At 42.8% G+C, this 22558-nt stretch overlaps 2 protein-coding genes across 5 annotated transcripts in view; both read left to right on the top strand.

The window, feature by feature from the left end:
* SPATA13 (spermatogenesis associated 13) overlaps positions 1–22558 on the top strand; it is a 141572-nt gene that overhangs the window by 34604 nt on the left and 84410 nt on the right. The gene's annotated exons all lie outside the window — the stretch shown is intronic.
* On the top strand, positions 100–21296 carry LOC123839586 (U6 snRNA-associated Sm-like protein LSm5). The gene is made up of 2 exons (XM_045869206.3): positions 100–5719; positions 19846–21296. Exon 1 carries the CDS (start codon positions 4968–4970, stop codon positions 5154–5156), a length of 189 nt encoding a protein of 62 aa, XP_045725162.1. The 5' UTR covers positions 100–4967; the 3' UTR covers positions 5157–5719; positions 19846–21296.

The raw sequence follows: 22558 nt of genomic DNA on the forward strand, positions 1-22558 counted from the left end.
GACTGTCCATTGAGTTCCCTATGTCTCTCAATGTGCATGGAGTCTTCTGGAAGCAGATTTTTGTCCTGGGCTGAAATCCTGCACTAACATGTTTGGTTTCTTTTTCTTTTTGAAGATTTTATTTATTTATTTGAGAGAGAGCAAGTGAGCATGAGCAGGGGGAGGGGCAGAGGGAGAGGGAGAGAAAGTCTCAAGCCAATTCCCTGCTGAGTGTGGAGCCTGACACGGGGCTCAGTCTCATAACCCTGAGATCATGACCTGAGCCAAAACCGAGAGTTGGACTCTCAACCCACTGAACCACCTAGGAGCCCCTATATGTTTGGTTTCTCTAAAACAGAACCATTGCTCTTCCAACAACTAACCTTCCCATTTTTCCTCTCTTGTTTTCTCATTTTGTTTCTAAACTGACTGTACTTAAATGTCAGGTCTTCACAGCCTCTCCCCCGCCCCTTCAACTCCCATATAGACTTATGGAAAGTCACTTTGTAATAAAGCAGCAAGCCTATTTCAGATACAAATTGCTTTGCTGTATGTTCCAGGAACAAGAGAAAAAAGTCTAGAGGTCTCTGAAATGCTTTGCCACTAAATCCTTTAGACTCTGGTTACAAAACCCACAGTATTCTCTCACTGAGTTATTAAGTTTGGTTTGGGATTAATGTAGGAGTACCCCTCTCTCTCATTCTTGTGGCAGTCTACATCAGTTTCCTAAATAACTGTTGTTTGGAACTTAAAACTGGACAGAGCCTTATTCAGGTAAGTAGGTGGGCTTTGTTTTATAGTCTCTTCTCTTTGTCCTTGTTTTACAAAGCCCAGGTACTGTGTGAGCCTGTCTCACATGTGATCTTTAGGACCTGGAAACTAACTAGCTCGGCAAAGTTAGAAGGTTCCCAGGTGAGAACCAGAAGGCATCCAAGATGGGTGGTGTCCCTTCCTACAGGATTTGTCTGCTGTTTATGTAAGGATTGGATTTTTAGGATCTGTATTATATATTGCAGGATCAGAAAACCATAAAGGTGGAGGACACCTCAGAGGTCATGAATCCAGCCCCACACTGTTTGTGGTCTGTGGTCCCAGCTACTAAGCCCACCTTTGGTGGAAAGCATGAACCTCCCTAAATGGCATGTTCTGTTTCCTTGATTGTTCATGAATTCTCTGTCCCAGAATGAAAGCAACCTCATTCTGTGCACTGATTCTACCCAAGGGTACATATCCAAATAAATCTCTATTCCCTCTTACATAGGAAAACCATTGTGATATCTTCCCTAATAGTTGTCTTTTTAAAGCTCAGAATCCCAGAATCCCTCTACTGTTTGTGGAAGGTAATGGGTGGCAGACAGCTGTCCAAACAGATTTGAAGTTTCTCTGTTTCTTTTAAGATGTGGTACTTGGAACTGGATATATTACTCCAAATTAACAGGCCAGTGTATGGGTTTAGGGGAGGGATGAAAAGACTGCTCCGATCAAAAGATCTATCATTTGTGTGGACCAGGAATGTATTGGAATTTCTGATAGCTGGGTGACATTGTCCAGTCACATCAGCTCTCTGGTTCATTATATCTTTGGGTTCTTTTTGAACTAAATTGCTTTTGTGTCAAGTAGTCCCATCTTAGCCATGTGGAAATAATTTTTAACTTTAACCTAATTTTTAAAACCTCATAATAAACAGCACCATTAATGACATATAACTTTCATCAGAGTTATTGGTGGTTAAGAACCTAGCTCTGGAATCAGAGACCCTATAGGTTCAAATCCTATCTCCGTTGCTTATTGACCTTGAGATGGTTCATTGTGATTGTGCCTGTAAGATACTTCCCGTGGCTCTTGGCACGTGGTCAATGATCAACAAATGGGAGCTGTTTTTACCCTCTTTGCCAGACTCCTGCTGAGCTCAACAGGCATTATCCTATTTAACCCAACTACAACTTGAATAATACTCTTACTCCTTTTTTCAGATGGAGGAACTGAAACTCAAAAGAATTATGTAAGGGGCGCCTGGGTGGCTCAATGGGTTAAGCGTCTGCCTTCTGCTGAGGTCATGATCCCAGAGTCCTGGGATCAAGCCCCCCGTCCGGCTCCTTGCTCAATGAGGAGCCTGCTTCTCCCTCTCCTCCCTGCTTGTGCTCTCTCTCTCTCAAATAAATTAAAAAAAAAAAAAAAAAAAACCTTTAAAAAATAACAAAATAGTTATGTAACTTGTTCAAGGTTATATGGCTGCTGAGTGGTGTGTTAGAAATTTTAGCATAGGGCGCCTGGGTGGCTCAGTTGTTAAGTGTCTGCCTTCAGCTCAGGTCATGGTCCCAGGGTCCTGGGATCGAGTCCCACATCGGGCTCCCCGCTCAGCGGGAAGCCTGCTTCTTCTCCCACTCCCCCTGCTTGTGTTTCCTCTCTCACTGTGTCTCTCTCTGTCAAATAAAATCTTTAAAAAAAAACAAAAAAAAAACGGAATTTCAGTATAGGTCTATCCAATGCCAAATGATTGGCACACCTACTTAGCTTTATTATGTGGTATGTTATTTGTATTAGTATTTTCTGACCCATTCTTTTAACCCTTGTCTGTCTTTTTTTTTTTAATTTTTTATTGTTATGTTAATCACCATACATTACATCATTAGTTTTAGATCTTGTCTGTCTTTTTAAAAACCTATTTATTAAATATTTAACTTCTACAAGGAATATTTGTAACATATGTGTGAATTCAAAGATTAACAACACGTATGCATTACCCAACCTGAAATATAAAATGCCATCAACATCTGTAAATATTTTCTCCTTGTCCTCGCCCTGTAACCCCTACCAAGCAGTAACCATTATTCTGAATTTTGGGATTATCACTTGTTAACTTTGTCTTATTGGTTTTCCACATATAAATATATTCCTAAACAACATATTTTCATATAACTGTCTGGTTGAATAAGTATAACATATGAGATGTGGCCGTGAAACAACTTTATTTTTTTGTTCCCTGTTGTCCCTTTAAGTTAGCTCTGTGATTAGTTCTTGCCACGCCCTCCATGGAGACTCAAGCAGTACCCATGACTTTTCTGGTCATTTTTGGGTCATAAGAATCTCATTTCAAGTTGGAAAAAAAAGCCAAACACAGTACTCTACTCATTCCTTCAATTGAAATGCTCAACTTCATGTAATAATCGAACTTTAATCTTGCTTTAAAATTGAGGCTCCTGACGTTGGCAGGGCATGTCTCACCTCCTTGTCCCCTGCCCCCAGCCCCCCAGGAGTATTGTAGGCCATCCCAAGCCCTTGTTCTGTCACGTGGATTTTAAAGTCAGCTGGTCAACCGTTATGCACATATAGAGCCTGGATTTTGATTGGAGGTATTTTTGAATCTTGATGTTGTTATGGTCGTGGTTCTCCCTTTACCTTAGTCAGGTTAGCATAATTGTTAACCTAAGAGGTGGTTTCTGGGCACTTCTCTAGGTGGGCAAGGACCCTCTGTGCTGTGTTCAAAGCTCTCAAGTAGTAGAAGGTGTGCGTCACTGGCCTGACCGTCCCATTCCCATCAGCGGCTCTTTATTTATGTTTTGAATTAATATACTTTATTTTTTAGATCTTTAAGTTTACAGAAATATTGATTGGGAAGTACAGCGTTTCCAAATACCCCTATCCCCTGCACACAGTTTCCCATTATTAACATTTTACATCAGTGTGGCACAATGAGCCAAGGTTATTAAATCTGTTATTACTAACTAAAGTCCATAGTTTATGTTAGGGTTCACCTTGGTGTTGTGCAGTCTGTGGGTTTTGACTAATGTATAATGATGCGTATCCACCATTATAATATCATACAGAGTAGTTTCACTGCCGGAAACATTCTCTGTGCTCCTCCTATTCATGCGTCCTTCCCCCTTAACCCCCGGCACCCACTGATCTTTTTACTGTCTCCATAGTTCTGCTTTTTTCCAGAGTGTCATATAATTGTAATCATACAGAATGTGGCCTCTTCAGATTGGCTGCTTTTAAGGTTTCTCTGTTTTTCATGGCTGAATAGCTCACTCCTTTTTATGGCAGTAAAAACCACTGACTGCAGTGATATCCCATTGTCCGTGTGGTACAGTTATTTATCCCCTCGCCTCTTGAAGGACGTCGTGGTTGTTTCCCAGTTTGGGCAATCATGAATAAAGCTCCTCAGGTCCTCATTTGTAAAATGAGACCTTGAACAAAAGTCTCGATCATTTCCAACAGTCAAAAATCCCATCTGTGAAGAAACCTGACTACCAGGAACAGGAAAATTAATTTGGGCGGCATTTTAAAGTCGGACCTAAGCGGTCCCCTGAGGGGAGGACGCGCACGAGGAGGAAAGAGAAGGGTGGCCGTGAGGTGAGAAAGCAGCTTTGAATGAGAAAGACTGGATAGAGCCGCGAGCCTATGTATTACTTTAATTAATTAATTAAAAAGTGTAAAACAGAACCAAGAGCAGCAAAAAGCGTAGCTGGAGGTGGAGGAGCCGCGCCAGGCTGAGAGAATGGAGGAATTTTCCGGAGGGGCTGGTGGTGGGAGCCAGGGCCCCTGCTGCTCAGTTTATGGGACTCGTTTGACAGGGAATAACCAGTTTGCCTGTGGAGCTATTAAGGAAGGACAGACAGCCGCAAACATGCACGAATGTATCTGCTCAGCTGGCCGGACGGCATCATCTACTCGAAACGGTAGAACAGCAGCGATCACGTTTATGGGGCCGCACTCACTACACAGAGCCTGTCATGGCGCCTGGAGCCCGGTTGGTAGCTGCCACCCGCCTGTTCCTCACGCTGAGGTAACTCGCACTCTGTTCTGAATCTGACCCAAGGGGTTGGGCGTGGAGAACTCGCCAGGCCCGGGGGCGCGGCTTCTCCGTGGGAAACGTCTCCACCCACTTCCGGCGTAGCGCTGGCGGCTGCGCTGCCGCTGACCTGTCCGCGCTGCTGCCTCTGGAGCTTGTGCGCAGGTGTGTAGGACCAAGACTTCGCATCGTGATGAAGGGGGATCAAGAAATTGTTGGAACACTTCTGGGATTTGATGACTTTGTCAGTGTGGTACTGGAGGATGTCACTGAATTTGAAATCACGCCAGAAAGAAGGAGGATCCCTGAATTAGATCAAATTTTGCTCAGTGGAAATAATGTAACAGTGCTGGTTCCTGGAGGAGAAGGTCCTGAAGTATGAATGGATTTCCTTGACTTCCTCTGTTTTGTCTTATAATGACAACAAGATAGAAATTTTTTTTTTTAACCTTTTAATGTTTGGATTCCGTAAAGCTAAGTTTCCCATTAAAGGGAAATGTTTTGAAGATGCATTTTTAGTAAATGCCCATTTTTGTAAGTTAATCATTATTATCTTGGAAAAAGAAGAACACTTTGTTCTTTGAAGACTAAAATTAAAGTGTTTTTGGTTAAAAAAAAAAAAGAGAGAGAAACCTCTCTACCTTTTGGATTGCAGCCGGGGTATATCCCAGAAGATAATTTTTTTTAGAGAGCTCCTGATTGTTCTGTTGTGGGAAGCCTTCTCTCTGGGGCTCTAATGGAACCAGGTTTCCTCTCCTGTGTAATTGAGGGCTGAGCCCTGGAGAAAAGCTCAAGTCCAAACGGGCAAATACTAAGAAGTCAAGATGTTTGTTTTAAAGTCCCTTAAAAAGAGTGACAGAAAAACCATCAAGAAGGAAGACCTTTTCTGAGGTTGTGGGTGAGGAGGATGGAAAAATGGGGAGGCATGTTACCGACTTCTCTCAGGTGGGGATTTGGGAAATATATTGTGGCTCTTGACTGAAATTCATGACCTGGATGCTTGCAGTAAATACATGCTTTACCATGAATTTTGTGACCTGTTGTCTAAATCCTCCTCAAATGTTTATTAGGTTAATCGTAAGGCAATTATGATTCCTGTTTTTTATTTTGTATGTTTAACAGCTTTATTGGTATTTTTAGTTAACTCATTTTAATTTTACAATTCAGTAATTTTTAGTAGATTTACAGAGCTGTGAACAGCCATCGCAACAATCTAATTTTGAAATGTTTCCACCATCCCCAAAAGAAACCACATGGCCATTTGTAGGCGACACTTGTTTCCTCCCCTGGCCCCTGGCAACCACTAATCAGCTTTCTGTCTCTATAGATTTGCTCTCTGGGCATCTCAGTATGTTGCTAGAACCAAACAGTATGTGGGCCTTGTGTCTGTCTTCTTCTTAGCCCTGTAAGGTTTTACTTAGCTTTTGAGGTTTATCCACGTTGTAGCAATATTTATTTTTATACAAGTAAGTGACTTTGCAATACATGACTCATGTCTTCCGTACATCTGAATTTATTCTTGCTTTTAAAAGATAATGGGTACAGATATTATTTTGTTGTGTGGTGGTGAGCTTGTTTTTTAATTCTTCTAGGATTAAATCAGAAGGACATTAATGATCTCATTGTGCAGAAGAGTCTGATCTTCCTGTGACTGGGCCCCCAAGCCCTCTTTTGATTGTAAAGCTGTACAGCTACACTAAATGGGCGGCTGTAAATATTTTGCCCGTGACCATAAAGGGCATTTGGTCCCACAGCGAACAGCACATTCTTGAAACTAGCCTGGGGACAAATGTCTGCTTGAGCACTTTCTCATCTGCACCATAGCTGGGCAGGGCATCCTGCCAGCACAATCCCTGGAACCCAGTACTGGCCCTGGTCAAAGACCTAAGTTCCTATTTTTTAACTTTACCTTTCTTTGGGGTACAGTATTGGAATGCTCCTGTGACTTTTTTTGTGTGTGTGCAGATTGGAGAAGAAAATTAAAATTGAGATTTAATACCTGAAGGGAGTAGGAGGAAGAATCTTGGAAAATAATAGATAATAGGTCCAATATTCCTATTGAGAAGATGTAGGTAGAAGACAGTGACAACTCTCTCATTAGGCAGGTTTTTTTTTTTTCTTTTGTTCTTCTCTTTTTACATTTCCTATTTTTTAGGATAAGAAAACTTCAGCAAAGGTAGCAAAGCACTCACGAGAGACCAGAATAATGTTACGAACAACCACTTACTTTGTGAACTAAAGAAGAGCATAATGCTGAAGCATTTCACGTGTTTGTCCAGTGTGGTGGTGTTGATAAGGAAATAGTAAGCCCTAACTCAGGATGTAATAAATAGCTCTAAGAATTATGCAGTGATTTTTATTATGTCAAGGTTTCTCAGGAACAGATATTTGGAGTTGCCACTTTCCCAAGTGCCATGCCCTTCCCACCCCCCCACCCCCCCAAAAAAGGGCAAAGGACCATTCCATGGAGGATAAAAATGGGTGCCTGGATAATCATCACTTAATAGAAAAGGTAAAAATACTGATAATATAGCCCTTCAACTTTTTCTATGTCTCTTCTCTAAATTCCACACAAAGAAGCCTTCATTTCATAAAGTCTGTTTTGGTACCTGTCTAGTGAGTCAGGTGTCAACTCAAGAAAAGGGACGGAACTCCTCTGGCCCGTCACTTGTTTCCTGAAACATCACTACTGAGGATTCGATGTGGTACGCGGGTCTCTGGATGTTACGTATAGATGGACAGTCACACATGCATGTTGGGAGGGCAGGACTCCAGTAATGTAGGGCTTTCCCTTCATTTCATGGCTGATTCCTGAAGGCAAGAATTGGGATAGGGTGATTTCTGTGGCTTCAGTTCAGTGGGCCCTCCAATTCTCAGACTTATTTCTCTTTCCCGGGGTATATCTATAGGAAAAGCAGCTGGAAAGCCTCTCTTTGTCTCTTTTTTTTGATATTACAATGTACAGGTAATTCATGGGAAGAATTTGGTAGTCTCTCTCACAGATGGAGACGTTTCCCTTGTAGGCATCCAGACCTAATGTTTACAAAGAGACTCTGAATGTTTCATCAAATATTTATTGAGCTGCTATTAGGTGCCAAGTACTGTCCTATGTACGTGCTGTGGCTAGGGATGACTATGACAGGCCCTGTCCTTAAGGGGCTTGTGTCCGCTGGGGGGTATGTCAGTCATGCACAAACCTAACTTAAAAATGGTGTGTGTTAGGTGCGGTCTGCCATGGCATTGTGGTTTAGCACAGGACCTGTTACTTTCAAGACGCCATCAGGGAAATTTCACTTCTGAGCTGAATCTCATGGGTGACAGTGGCAGGAGGAAGGTCACAGAGGGATAACAGCCAGGGGCTGACCGGAGCACTTGTTATGTCTCAGACACTGTTGCACGAATAATATTATTTAATCCTTGCCACGGTCCTTTAAGGTCTCTGGTCCTGTTATTCCCACTGTGCAGGTGAAAAGTCTGAGGAAGCTTTGTGCGCAGGGATATTTGAAACTGTATAGGATAGTCATGAATTTTTCTGAATCAAGTATATCTTGGAAAATTTTAATTCATTTAATGGGTAAATTTGAAACTGGTTTTTTTGTTTTGTTTTGTTTTTTGCCTTTTTTTTTAAGCCAGAGCATTTTTTAAATGTAGAAAAATGCATGTATTATAAAACTTCGCATTTTAACCATTTTTAGCTGTACAGTTCAGTGGCACTAAGTGCACAATATTGACATTGTTGTGCAATCATCACCACCATCCATCTCCAGAACCTTTCCATCTTCCCAAATTCAGGCTCTCTACCCTGTAAACACCAACTCCCCATTCCTTCTCTATCCCCCAAGTCCCTGGCAACCACCATTCTATTCTCTGTCTCTATCAGTTTGGCTACTCTAAGTACCTCAGTGTGATTGGAATCAAAGTATTTGACCTTTCCTGCCTGGCCCTTTTCACTTCGCATAATGCCCTCAAGGTTCATCCATGTTGAAGCATAGTGCAGAATCTCCTTTTTTAAGGCTGAATGATAGTCTATTATACAGATAATACTACATGTTGTGTATCCATTCATCTGCAGATGGTCTTTGGGCTGCTTCCACCTTTTGGCTACTGTGATAATGATGCTGTGTACATGGGTGTACAAATACCTCTTCAAGACCCTGCTTTCAGTTCTTTTGGGTGTATCCCCAGGAGTGGAATTCCTGGATCCTGTGGTAATGCTATGTTTAACTTCTTGAGGAACCTCCAGACTGTTTTCCATAGCAGCTGTACCATTTTCCATTCCCACAACAGGCAACAGTGGTTCTAATGTCTCCACATCCTCACTAACACTTGCTATTTTTCTGTATTTTGGATGAAATTCATCCTTAATGGTTATAAGGTGGAAAGCATTGTTTTTTATAAAAATAAACTTTCTGAAGGGAATGAAAAATTTGCATGACTTGTAAAGATAAATCATGGAACTTGAATTTTCTGCATTCAGTAACCTGCTTCCCTCAGCCTTCCCCAAGGTGTGAACTGGCTCTCCTTGGTCCCCAGGGAGAGGCAATTGCAGTGAGTTCAGGGCTCCATCCCTTTCTCCTCTGTGATCTTAGGGCCCAGCCTCAGATTTGCATCTGTGAAATGGGTGAGGTAGTAGAGGGTGGTTATGAGCATTGAGAATATCTGGCATACAGACTTTCTCTCTCACTGATTGATATTATCAGGAGTAATTTAGAGGAAAAGTTTGAGCAGCACTGCCTGAGGGGAGTTGTTGAAAAGCTTTCAGCTGGGAAGTGGCAAGCCTCCTCCTTATTGTCTGCCAATAATTTTGAGACTGGAATTCCTTTGTCAGCAAGCTGGAGGAAGGCGGTTAATGTCAAGAGAGGCCCAGAGTTGCTGATTGTGTTTAGAATCAAGGACCTGGTGGCCTCTCAGAATGGGGAGGAAGCAACTGTATTTCAGTGATTGCTTGTAATAGGTTCAGCTGCCAGTCAGGATGAATGACCCATGCTCCATATTCCTGTTGGCTAGATGCATGTTGGGTCCAATTCCAGATTGTTCTACTATGGAATAAAAGAGAATGTGCCTGAGGAAGACTGGAGTTAGAGCATAATTTCATAATCGCCCTAGAATTCCAGATGGGGAGTATCAGTAGAGCCTGAGTTCTTAGAGAGCCATTTCACCTTCCCATCAGGATGGCATTCACACTGGCTTCTGAATGAGCTGCTCCCAGTGATTCAGTCATGAAACGCCTGGTGTGGGTGTGGAGCACTTTCCAGATTGATCTTTAGCTGCAAATAGGTTTCACTCTCTGGGTCAGAGGGTTCCCAGACTTTCTCAGTCCATGAGCCCTGGTGTCTTAAGTCTGTTACAGAACCCATAGGCCAAAAGAAATACCTAATAATTCCATTTACCTAAATAGTTTTAATTAGCTGTCTGAAAAAGGGTGTTTCCAACTGTAGAGAGAAAGAAGAAAGCTAAGAAAAACTTCAATTTCTTCAGAAATTAGTGTGCTTGGTGCAATTTGAAGTCACATGGAAGTCTTGAGATGAATCATCTCAACTCCATTGTTGAAGGTTAGATATAGGTTTTTTTTTTTTTTTTTAACTAAGTTTCATAAAATTCGTAGAAAATAGGGCTCTCTAATTATATTTGTGTTATTTCCTGGACAAGATTGTAATTCTGCAGAGCAGGCCCATGTTGAATGTGGCTTCCTGGGCCTTGCCCAGTATTGGTGAGCTGCCAGTTCCCGCATGTGGACCCATTATCACAGTGATACAGGGAGACATGTTGCTAATCCCCAGCTTAGGGGAACAAGAACTATGCTTAGGATCAAGCAAATTTTAGGAATTCAGCTTGAAAATGCACAGTGATCGCAGTAGTATCACCAGTATTTTAAAGGACCCACTCCTCTTTTTCTCTTAAGCCCTAGTGATGCTTTCAGTTGGACGGGTAGACAGCTGGACAGTCTCAGGTGGAGAGAGATCTGAGACCTTAACTTCACTCAATTTTTATTTTCAAAAGATCATTGTTTTTATTGAAGAGCGAATTGAAGGCGAAAAGACAGTTCTTGCCAAAGGGCTAGTCGATAAAATGAAGTGATGATCTTCATCCTGCGGTGACAATATCGACATCCATGTTCTTGGAGCTCTAGATTCTGACCTAGACTTTATACTAAATCCACCCTGTTTGCTATTTCCTTTTCAGTTCCCTCTTCTAGGCCACTCATCTCTAGCTGTCACTTAGGGGTGCTTCTCCTGCGCCTTTCATGTTATTCCTCCAAAGTGACAGGATAACCTTGGATCTGCGACTCGAGCCCAGCCCTGCTGCCCACTCCAGGCCCAGGGTGACCCGCAGCTGCTGCCCGGGCACGTCCACTTGCATGATGCAAAGGCAGCATATTTTGATCGGAAGTCCTTATCTTCCCTCCCGTTCTGCTCCCCTCTAGGTCTGGGTAGTTCAGTAAACGGCACCACTGTTTGTCCCAGCCTGTCACCTGGAGTCACACTGACTCCCTCTCCCTCAAGGCACACACCCAGCTGGTCCCCAGGCCATGGCATTCCGTCTCCATCACCGTCCCCATCTCACAGCGCCCGTGTGAGTCCAGGCCACCGCTGCCTCACCCTGGTGGCTCTGGTGGCCATGTAATTGCCTCCTCGGTCTCTAGTCTTGATGCCTCCGGATCTGTGTAGGTCATCTGCTGATCCTCAGAATAAACCCTGAATCCTTAACATGGCTTACAAGGCCCTAGCCTCTCCCTGCCCACCATCCTCCAGCCATCTTGGTACCCTCCACCTTCGATATCTGTCAGGTCCTAGTGCCATGTCACTTCCAGAAGGAGGCCAGTTCAGGTGTTATAGCAATGCAGAGTTCATCACAATTGCTTATTATACAGTTGACCCTTGAACAACATGGGGTTTAGGGGCAACCGATTCCCAACATAGTCAGAAATCTGCATATAACCTTGGATCCCCTACAAACTTAACTACTAATAGCCTACTCTTGACCAGAAGCCTTACTTACTGAGAACATAAACAGTTGACTCACACATATGTGGTATGTTAGATGTATTATATACTGTATTCTTACAATAAAGTAAGCTAGAGAAAAGAACATATTATTAAGCAAATCATAAGAAGAAAATACATTTACGTATCGTACTGTATTTACTGAAAAAAGTCCATGTGTCAGTGGACCCTTGCTGTTCAGCCACGTGCTGTTTAAGGGTCAACTATGTGTCTTTCCTCAGCCGGAGAAAGGTCTGCGGTGGCCGAGACAATGTGTGCTGTTCACCACTCTCCTCCTGGTGTCTCTTCCAACACCAGCCAGACAGGAGGAACCAAGGGAGCATTTGCCGAATGGACGGATGAATGGATGAATGAATGTATGAATGAATAGATGAGTGAATGGATGAATGAACGAAGCCTCATAGGCAGTTCTTTCTTTTTTTAAAGATTTTTTTTATTTTTATTTATTTGAGAGAGAGAATGAGAGAGAGAGAGAGCGAGCACATGAGAGGGGGGAGGGTCAGAGGGAGAAGCAGACTCCCTGCCGAGCAGGGAGCCCGATGCGGGACTCGATCCCGGGACTCCAGGATCATGACCTGAGCCGAAGGCGGTCGCTTAACCGACTGAGCCACCCAAGCGCCCAAGGCAGTTCTTTCTTGTTAAAAGACAAAGTTTCAAAACAAGCCACAGGAACTTCATTTACATTGAGGCCATCAGTGTTTCTTCCTAATTTATATTCACTCCAGTGATGACAGACTTAGTTGACTTTGCAGGTGTTCTTACCTGCACGTGGCCCTGTGCTGCGTATGTGACCACCGCAGAGGCAACTGAGGCACCGACTATTGCCCAACCGCCAGACTCTTGCATCAGAGCAGCCGGTCTAGGTAAGACTGTTGGGCTCTATAGAGTTGACTGCTGTATCATTATAGTTCTGAAATCATAATTAGAAAAGAAACGAACCAGCAGACTTCGGCAGGTTGTTTTTTGGCGGAGGAGTTGTGAAGCAGGGTTGTTTTGAAATGAAATTCAAATGTAGTTAAATTGGTCACATTGAAGCACACACTTGCAGAGCTACCTTGCCAGATCTTGAAAAAGTGAAAGGCGGGCTTTGTTTTGCGGACAGGCAGGCTTCGACTCACAAACCTTCTCCCTAAGAAGTAACTGCTTGGCGGTCCCACTCCTTGTCCCTGAGCCTGAAATCGCTGCCCGCCGGGGAAGCAACAGTCAAACAAGACAAGCTCAGGATGTCAAGATGCCATGAATACAAGCAGTGTGACCGGCAGGCTGGTGTAGGGCTGCTGACTCCATAGTGGGCCTGACCTTAGTGCGGTAGCGAGTTACAGCCCAGGACACGACAGCGGGTTTTCTTCCGTGTGCTGGGCTGTGTGGCTTTGCTCATGACTCCACGGCATCGAGGACATTCCTGGCCCGAGAAATCAGAGGAAGGTGGCCAAGAGGCAGAAGTAACCTCTTATGTAATGGAACATGCCCCGGGGTGGGGAGTGGGGGTGGGAGTAGCTCACAGAGGATGATGAGTGTAAAGAGAGGAAGGTCAGAGGATGCCAAAGACAAACATTCCTATTTCCAAATATCACAAGGGCCTTTCTCGTATAGGGGGCAAAACTCTTCTTCCTCTCCTTTTTCCACTTCTACCATCTGAACCACTAAGCCAAAAAAATCAGGTTCCTCTTTTTATTAATTGCTATTATTAATTTAGTTTAATATACTTATAATTCAGTTATTAATATAGCAGTCATATTACTATTGGAAACACTGTTTACATTATGAATTAAGGGAGATTGGGTAGATAATAGGCGAATCTTACAGGAAAATGTGTTTTAAATTCTTTTTTTTTATTCTTATGTTAATCCCCATACATTACATCATTAGTTTTAGATGAAGTGTTCCATGATTCATTGTTTGTGCATTCTGCTCCATGCAGAATGTGCCCTCCTCAATACCCACCACCAGGTCAACCCGTCCTCCCACCCCCCTCCCCTCTAGAACCCTCAGTTTGTTTTTCAGAGTCCATCATCTCTCATGGTTCGTCTACCCCTCCGATTTCCCCCGCTTCATTCTTCCCCTCCCGCAATGTGTTTTAAATTCTTAACACTTGACTCCTAAATTGACATTTAGAATACTACTTGTCAAAATTTTGAGACATTTTGTTATTTATATCTCACTGTCAGGGTAAGGGAGAGTCCTAAGGCATATATTATGTGTGTGTATGGAGAAAAGTTAGAGCTGATTTTAAAATGGAATAATGGAATTTAATATATATTTTGGTTCCAGATCCATCCTTTGGGAAATACCCACATTTAGGTATTCCTTGGCTGGTGCTTACATGCGCATCTGGCAGTGACCTTTTGAATTGGCAGCATGGCTATGGGGAGCAAAATGGGTTTCCATCTGTGGGTCACGAAGCAGTGACTTGCACACGTGTGTACCTTTTCTGCACCCCCATGAACTGCATGGGATCCCTTACTTTTGCCTAAGTCTAGATACCTATATAGTAGGCATAAATCCATTGAATTCCTAACAGAGTATTTCATTTTCTGATCTAGAAATTTTGAGCTGGAATTTCATTTCCTATTAGCCATTTTTATACTAACCTCTAACTATAAAATGTATGCTTTACAAAGAAAGGTGTCATGCTACGAGCATAGTTAAATTTCAGTGGGAATATTCTGCTTATAATGCATTTGCTTCTCATAACAACCTTATGAAATACTCTCAAAGAAATGTGAAGATCACACTGGGAAATCTGAGGTCGGGACGGGATGTGACTGGCCCAGGTTCCCAAAGGTAGTAAAAGGCAAAGAACCCAAACCCAGGAATTCCAAGCCTTAGACTGATGCCCTTTCTCACCTAACCTGCATTCCGCTGTAACTCTTTGAGGTGTGGACTTACTGAGATGGCCGCTCCCTGGGTCTCGGCTGGTCAGCCCTGGTTCTTTGCGACGGCTCTCAGAAGGCACATCTGTTCCTTTCCTACTTGCCTGGACTCAGAGGGTAACCTGTGTCTCATCTTGCACACTACTTCACTTCCCTTGTTTTAGGTTCCAGATACTTAAGTCTTTCTTATCCTTTAGTTTTTTGTTTGTTTGTTTTTTAGCACCTAAACTAAACTGGTTTTAAACTTTCCACAAAAGACAGACTATAGTATTCATTTCATTTCAGGCCCTGCGGAGCATCTGGCATATCTTAGGACATTATGACCTAGACTTAGACAAGTCTAGCACGGCTTGTCTCTTACACTCACTGCTTTTCCAAGCCATGGGAGAGTGTGAGAATATGGTTCCACCATTAGCAGCAGGAGGTTTTCTTTATGTTTCAGCACAATCCTGAAGTCCTCAGTGTTACTTCTGTTGGAGGAGCCATGTCTGTGGGATGTGATGCCAGGGTATTCCTGAGTCTGATACCTGCTCCTTTTACATTCTTTCGGGCATCCAGAAGCGTCTGGCTTGTGAGAGCCGGAACATCATGTCAGGTGAATGAAGCTGAGGAAAGAGTGGTGTGGCCATAGTGATGGCCGCGTCTCCTCATAGGCTCAATGTCGGAGGCGTAGGTCAAGTTGATGGGCTATGAGGCCCTGCAGGCTGACAGGACGGACCTGACTGGGAAGACAGAACTGCTGCAAATGGAAGGAAAGGAAAATCCCTGGGGTAGGGGTAGGGTGTTTTGAAGGGTCGAGATTCTGAGAGACAGGGCCGTCTAGCACGGCTTGTCTCTTACACTCACTGCCCCCTCAGGACACAGTGGATCAGTGCAGAGAATCGATGGGAAGCACAGTCGTCACTAGAGACTGTATGCAGAGGATTGCTTTCAGTGAGCACCCAGAGCTGTGCCCTTCCCACAGCAGGTGCCCTAAACAGATAGATCAAGTGATGAGGGAGCAGGTCATGTGATCCCATGGAAGCTTCTGGCCACAAATCTTTATGTGGAGAAAGAATGGCAAACTCTAAAGAAGCCACTAGGAGCCCTCTGAGTTGCCAGTGAGTCCCTCTTTGGAGGACAAATATGTGCAGAGAAATTGGCAGCAACAGTGAAAGCCTTTGAAACACACGCCTTTTTTCTCCACCATGAATCTTCCTTGCCAGGGTTCTGCTCCTCTGTCCTCTGTCAGGTTTTCCTTGCAGTTGAGGCCAGTTTGCTTTTCCAAGCCATGGGAGAGTGTGAGAATATGGTTCCACCATTAGCAACAGGAAGTTTTCTTTATGTTCCAGCACAATCCTGAAGTCCTCAGTGTTACTTCTTCATCCCCCAGAGGTATGAATGATGTCTCGCGAGGATGGGCTCACCAGAATAGCCTCCTCCTCGAACAGAGTGGCCACAGATCAGCTCCTGCCGGGCTGGGCCGTGCTGTCCCCCGGGCAGGGGGCCTCTGCTCAGGAGTAGTTGCCCGGTCACCACTGGCTTTGTTCATCGGTGGTGTCATCCCACATTGCTACCCAGCATGGAGCAAGGAGGATGTCTGCCAAGAGGTGGGAAGGGCTGACAGGGAAACAATATCCAAGTGTCAGTTCAGTTAGAAGACAATTTAAATTGGGCAGTGTAAGGCATTTTGGCAACTGCTTTAATGTGGGAAACAAATGTGAGAATATGAGTTACCTGGTTGAACAGAGCAAGGAAAAAGTGATGGCAGAATGGACTGCTATGGCAACTCCCAATTTAAAACCTGTTTGGCTGCTGGATAGAACAGAGTTGAAAGTTTGATCTCGTTTCCCCAATATGCAGTGTTATAAATTGTGGTTCTATGCCTAGAAACACATTTCATGCAAAACACAAAAACAAAAAACTTGAGCAGAAAAAAAAATGCAGGGAAAATACAATGCAAAGATACACTCTTGTAAGCAGTTAGTATGTTTTCCCAAACACTGTATTTACAAGCTTCATTGAGCCGTAGAGGGGGTTTTCTCTGCAGCCTGCACCAAGTGTTTTAGACTGAGTCTGATGACGCTCCAGATTCTGCTACCCCTGCCTCTAGCAAGCAGAAACATTGTTTTTGCTCCAGTGACCTTCAAAGTGCCTTCAAGATAAGGGCCATCCATCTGGAAAACTTTCTTGCTCTGAATAGTAAGTGCAAGGGAAGTCCAGTTTCTGCAGTGACCTCAGTTTTGGCGTTGGTTGCAGGCATTAGGTAGTCCTAACCATGAACTTTGGTGGTTGCTGCTGCAATCTTACTCACAAGGAGAAAGACTGTGGACAGGGGACGAGGTGTAGGAAATCAAGGCAAGCTATCTTCAGACCTTTAATTTGGCAGTAATTCTCCCGAAGTGTTCCAAAGCTCTTTCAGCTCTGTGGTTTAAAGTGGGTGTGGAGGAAGGGGAGGTTCAGAGGCTGGGACTCTGCTGAGTGTTGGGGCGATGGCAGGACAGTATAGTACAGAGGATCACGTCAGCTGTTCCACAGATCCAGACCTACCCCGAGCATGTCTCGCTAGACCTGCCTGACCCCCAATTCAGAGATCAAAGGAAGGTTTTCCTGTCTTTGGTCTAAGACCTGCCTTGTCAAATCCTCATTTTCTCCACGCCTTCCGCCCTACTGAACTGACAGAGCAAACACCTATCCCCATTGGGAAGCCCCATCTCACCCACAGGAATGTGGTTTAGCCTAGTAACCCAGATAAGGCAAGCCAAGACAATCGTATGCTTGTATGAAATTGACACCTTTCCCAAAGATACAGTGATTCAATCTCATCCACAGTTACCTTTTTATATACACTTCCCATTTTTAACTTAAGTGATTGGATTTTTAAATGAAGCCAGAGCTCTGGCTTTTTTGAGGCATCCTCCCCCAGTTCTTCAACAGAAGAGACCCAGGGATACCAGATCCATGGGCAAGGGACATTTGTCCTTTGACAGACAGGTACACATGGGGTTTGGGCAGGAGAGGGAGAGGGAGGGAGAGTGTCTTATATTAAGGACTGTGGGAGTTTGGGGGTGGGAAGCAGCTTCCTCCCTGGATCTAGAACCCACAGTTGAATCTTAGATACATTTGTCAATGGAAATGTTATAAATTATGGTTAAATTCAGTGGTAGCCATATTGTTAGTTAAATATAGTTTCATGGGCAGAGTCTGGTGGGGGGGAACCAGATTGTCTGTTGTACCTTTAGAGTACAACCTGTGCATAAAATGTAGGGTGCTAGAATTTCCAGCTTTTGCTCAGAGTCTTGATTTCAGTAAGGCTCTGGGAAAGATTTTGGAACGGTTAATAGAAGGAAAAGGCCTGGCAGGAAGAGAAAGAGGGAGAATCAAATGGGCAAGTTCAGCATATGAGAAAGACTTATTACTTTCTTTTTATCAATCCCTAAACTGTAACTTACTGAAAATAAAATTCTGTATAATTGCAATGAAGTAAAGCATTTATTATTGTCAGATATTTTGAGATTAATATTTACCGGAGTGTCTTAGTTACACATCTGTGATTTTTTTTTTTTTTCACAGCCATCTTGGTTTAAATTATAGAAGTTAATAATTTGGGTACTCAGATTACACAAAATATATATATCTGACTTAGGTTAATATGGTAATATGTGGCACGAAATAGAGAATCTTACTCTCTACCCAAGTATGAATTCATTTAACTTTAATTTCCTGGATAAAGAGATTTATAAAAAGCTGTACCAGCTTAATATTTATGCCAACTCACTTTTGTTTTACATTTAATAAGTTAAAATAATTTCTTTGAACTAAGAGTAGGGAAAATATTAAAGTATGGGTTGCACTGAGGCGCCTGGGTGGCTCCGTCGTTAAGTATCTGCCTTCGGCTTGGGTCATGATCCCAGGGTCCTGGGATCAAGCACCGCATCAGGCTCCTTGCTCAGTGGGGAGTCTGTTTCTCCCTCTCCCACTCCCCCTGTTTGTGTTCCCTCTCTCACTGTCTCTCTCTGTGAAATAAATAAATAAAATCTTTAAAAAAAAAAGTATGGGTTGCATTACATATTTCCAAGTCATATCTTATAGAAGAAACATTTTATATTTTAAACAGAAAATGTAATTTTACAGAAGAAAATCACTTTTCTAATAATCACAGTTACTTTAGGACCCCCTTTGGACATTTTTATTCAAATTTTGCTGATTAACATTGAGACAGATTGAAGTATATGCTATCAATCTATACATTTCAACATTAATATTAGAAAATATTTTGTTATGAAATATTTATAAAATTCTTCATTGTCATATTAACTCAGATATATAATTTATGTAATGTGAGCATTCAAATTAGTAAACTTCGGATAAATTTGATTACCTATTAAAATTAAATATCTGTATTGATGGTTAAAAAGTGAATGTAACAATTAACATGTCAATATTTACATTCCTAGGGTATTAAATTTTCTTTTTCACTGAATGTATACAAAACATCTACAAAATTAGATACAACTGTTAAAGTAATAGAACATTACTTTCTATCACAGGAAACTGTAGCTGCTAACAATATTACCATTTTAAAGATTGTTTTTATCAGTACCATCAAAGAGTACATAGAACACTGTTTTATGATTGGAAATGATAAATTTCAATAGTTTCCGAGAAACCATTCTGAAGCTAATTGATAGCACTTCCATGGTTTTCAGAGCTTTCTCTCACATTCTATTTCTTCTTCCTAATAGCATCATTTGAAGGCAGTGGCTGGGAATGCTGCTGGCTTTCTACAATGCATAGGACAGCCCTCAGGGCTAAGAATGATCCAGCCCCACAAGTTTTGTTGACACACTATGCAAAAGAAGTGGTCTTCATTCATTCAGTAACTGACTGAATGCTGAGAATACGGAGTTAAATAAGACCTGGTTTGGGACTTAAAAGAACTTTTCCAACCTTTTCAGAGTTTAGCAGAGAAAGGAGACCATGAAACCAGCATTACAGAGCAGTATGGTAAATGCTAAAATGGAGCGATGTGTAAGAGAGCCCACAGAGAAAGGGCATCTGAATTGGATAGGAAGCAAAGGGTTCCTCTTGGGGAAAAGCTGACGTGAATTGATGAAAGTTAATTAGGCAAAGCACATAATTATCAGTCGGGAAAAGAGAAACATCTCTAGGTATTTCAAACAGAGTATCTAAAATAGGGATTGTGTTTACACAGCCGCGAAACAGAAGAGGAGAGGGTGAGGAACTCAGATGAACAATAATAGCGGGAAGATGCTCCCACCAGAGGCTGGAGGGAGAGGGGAGGATGCCCCTGCAGTGGTGCACACAGAGAGAGAGACCCTGGAGTCTGCCGTCTCCCACACGCATCATCTCCCACCAGTGCTTCCCACTGACCAACTTGGCCAGAAGCCCTTTGTCAGAGGAACCTCGGAATGTGCTTCTCTGCAATACAGAGAGACAAAAATGGCTGGAGGAAGTCTCTGAGAACAAACAAGGAAATAACCCAAAGCATAGCGGTATGAGAAAGCCTCTCTCTGAATAATTCTGCATGGCCAGAGTGAGAGGTATCGTATGCTCGGCTGAGATCTGACATCTCGAGGTTCCGAGGCGGCAGCCAGTGACACTAGATGAAGTGGCACGACTCCACTGGCAATTTCTGGGAAGGAACTGGCTGGCTTGGGGGTGACAGGATTTTTCAGGAGGTTAATGCAGGTGTCCAGGTGGAAGGCACTAAAGACTGGAAATAAGGCTGTGGCAGCCACACTGAGCACGGATTGTCGAGATCTGAAGGAGAATCTCTTCGGCTTGGTGACCAGTGAGATCTGGAAGGAAAGGAAGAGGTCTAGGATGACCAGCAGGTTTGGGCCAGTATGTGGCAGTGTTGGGGCCCAAAGCTGGTGCCTCTGATTCCCAGCCTCACTGTGCTTTCACCTTTGGTGGCTTGACAATGAGCATGTCTCTCAGACCCACTGGGTTCCAGTGCCCTAATCTTTGCAAACGGGTTCGATGTTCCTGAAGGCGGTATTCTACAGCACTGTGATTCAAAGATTTATACTTTCAGATTTCAATATATTTTGCAATATGTTCCAATATGTTTTTCTCCAATGTCACATTTTCTGTAATTTACATGAACAGATTACAAAAACCCCCTTGTGTGTACATTTAACCTGATATATATTTCTGAATTTCAAATTCAAGTATTATAAATTCTTATTTAAAAATTACTGGTCATAGTTGTTTTCAAAGAATTCTCATTATGAGTGAAAAAAAATGTTCTAAAGTTCATATACTCCAGAATCCAGCTTGTAGACAATGGATTTCACAATATTCCCATCTAAAATTGTTCCTTGTAGTTCTGTTCATAAATCTCTCTGGCAGAGCTCCCACTATTTACAAGACTTGCTACAAAACCACTGATTGAATCGCAACCCTTGTTAGTTAATAGAGGTCAAAGTATTAGTTCTAAATAATGCTACTTGGTATGTTTCTCGGAAATTCCAGGAAAAGCCTTTTTCCGTGATTTTCAGTTTCATTCCAAGCAGCACACAACAATCACATCGTTCAGCTGCATGAACCAAATATTAAGTCACTGGACTTTTAAAAAAGCATGTTGCCCCAATCAGAAATCAGATATGTGTGTATTTTATTAGATCTGTATCTTAAAACTTAAGTTTTAATAAATACTTAGACTTTTTAGTGTTGTAAAAATTTAAACATCTTCACATTGGACAAATACCGTGGTATTGTTGATGAATTGTTAATGTTGGTACAGACTTGACAAGGCAGGATAACTGATACAGTTTTACATCAAGATAAGTAATGTAAGTGTTGCACACCGTTCTTACTCTCAAAGAGTTCACAGTCTTGTTCTGAGGGCAGCCATATAAACCTATCATTATAAATATGTCTTGGTAAAGCAATTTGGTGAGATGCCTGTAATACACAGAGTAAGGGATCTTAATTATTCCCAAAGAGGATGACACCTGTGGACAGTCTCAAAGTGTAGACTAAAGGGATGTGCTCTTTTTCTAAACCTGTTTTCATCTTAATTTTTACTACCACATGACACTGTGCCATCCTTCCAACTATATTATAGTTCTACTTAATGTAGGGTGGCCAGTCATCCCAGTCTGCCGAGAACTTCTCCGGTTTCAGTTCTGAGAGTCCCATGTCCTGTAAAATACCTCACCCCTGGGCCAACTGGGACAGTTGGTCACCCAAGTTTACTGCCTCTCAATCAGATTTAGGTTCCTGGATCTTTCTTTGCTCATGCCAAGTTCCCATCAAGAACAGTTTATCACCTTGTCACTCTTTTGAGTTTATCATGGGGCCTACACAGATTCTTGTACCTAACAGAGGCTCATGAATTAATTGGTTGGTTGATATACCATATACATAAATGTTGGCACCTATTCTTTTTTTTTTTTTTTTTTTAAGATTTTATTTATTTATTTGACAGAGAGAGACACAGCGAGAGAGGGAACACAAGCAGGGGGAGTGGGAGAGGGAGAAGCAGGCCTCCCGCCGAGCAGGGAGCCCGATGCGGGGCTAGATCCCAGGACCCTGGGATCATGACCCGAGCCGAAGGCAGACGCTCAATGACTGAGCCACCCAGGCCCCCGGCACCTATTCTTTTATAGATGGCACTGGAGCACAGATTACTGTTCTCCAACTACCCAACATTAAAATCGAGCACTGCCAGCACCCCTTGAGACCTCAGGGGCCGCCTAACACACTGTCATCCTTGGTTATAAAAGGTCTCATAGCGCCCTCTAGTTGTGGTGTCTGTAAGTGTCTCCATCCAGCCGGATGACTAGAGAAGGGTCGTGTCTGCTCCTCTGTATCCAGTGGAAGTCATAACACGGCCATTACAATTATGTAATATGCCATCAGTCAGTGTCTGTGACTGGACTTGATGTTTGCATAAA

Source organism: Mirounga angustirostris, unplaced genomic scaffold (genome assembly GCF_029215605.1).
Source record: "Mirounga angustirostris isolate CCGP_5_RB_7025 unplaced genomic scaffold, mMirAng1.0.hap1 SCAF_3, whole genome shotgun sequence".
Lineage (NCBI taxonomy): Eukaryota > Metazoa > Chordata > Mammalia > Carnivora > Phocidae > Mirounga > Mirounga angustirostris.

Coding starts and splice junctions, on each gene's coding strand:
- LOC123839586 (XM_045869206.3), top strand. CDS start 4,968: ATGAAGGGGGATCAAGAAATTGTTGGAACACTTCTGGGATTTGATGAC.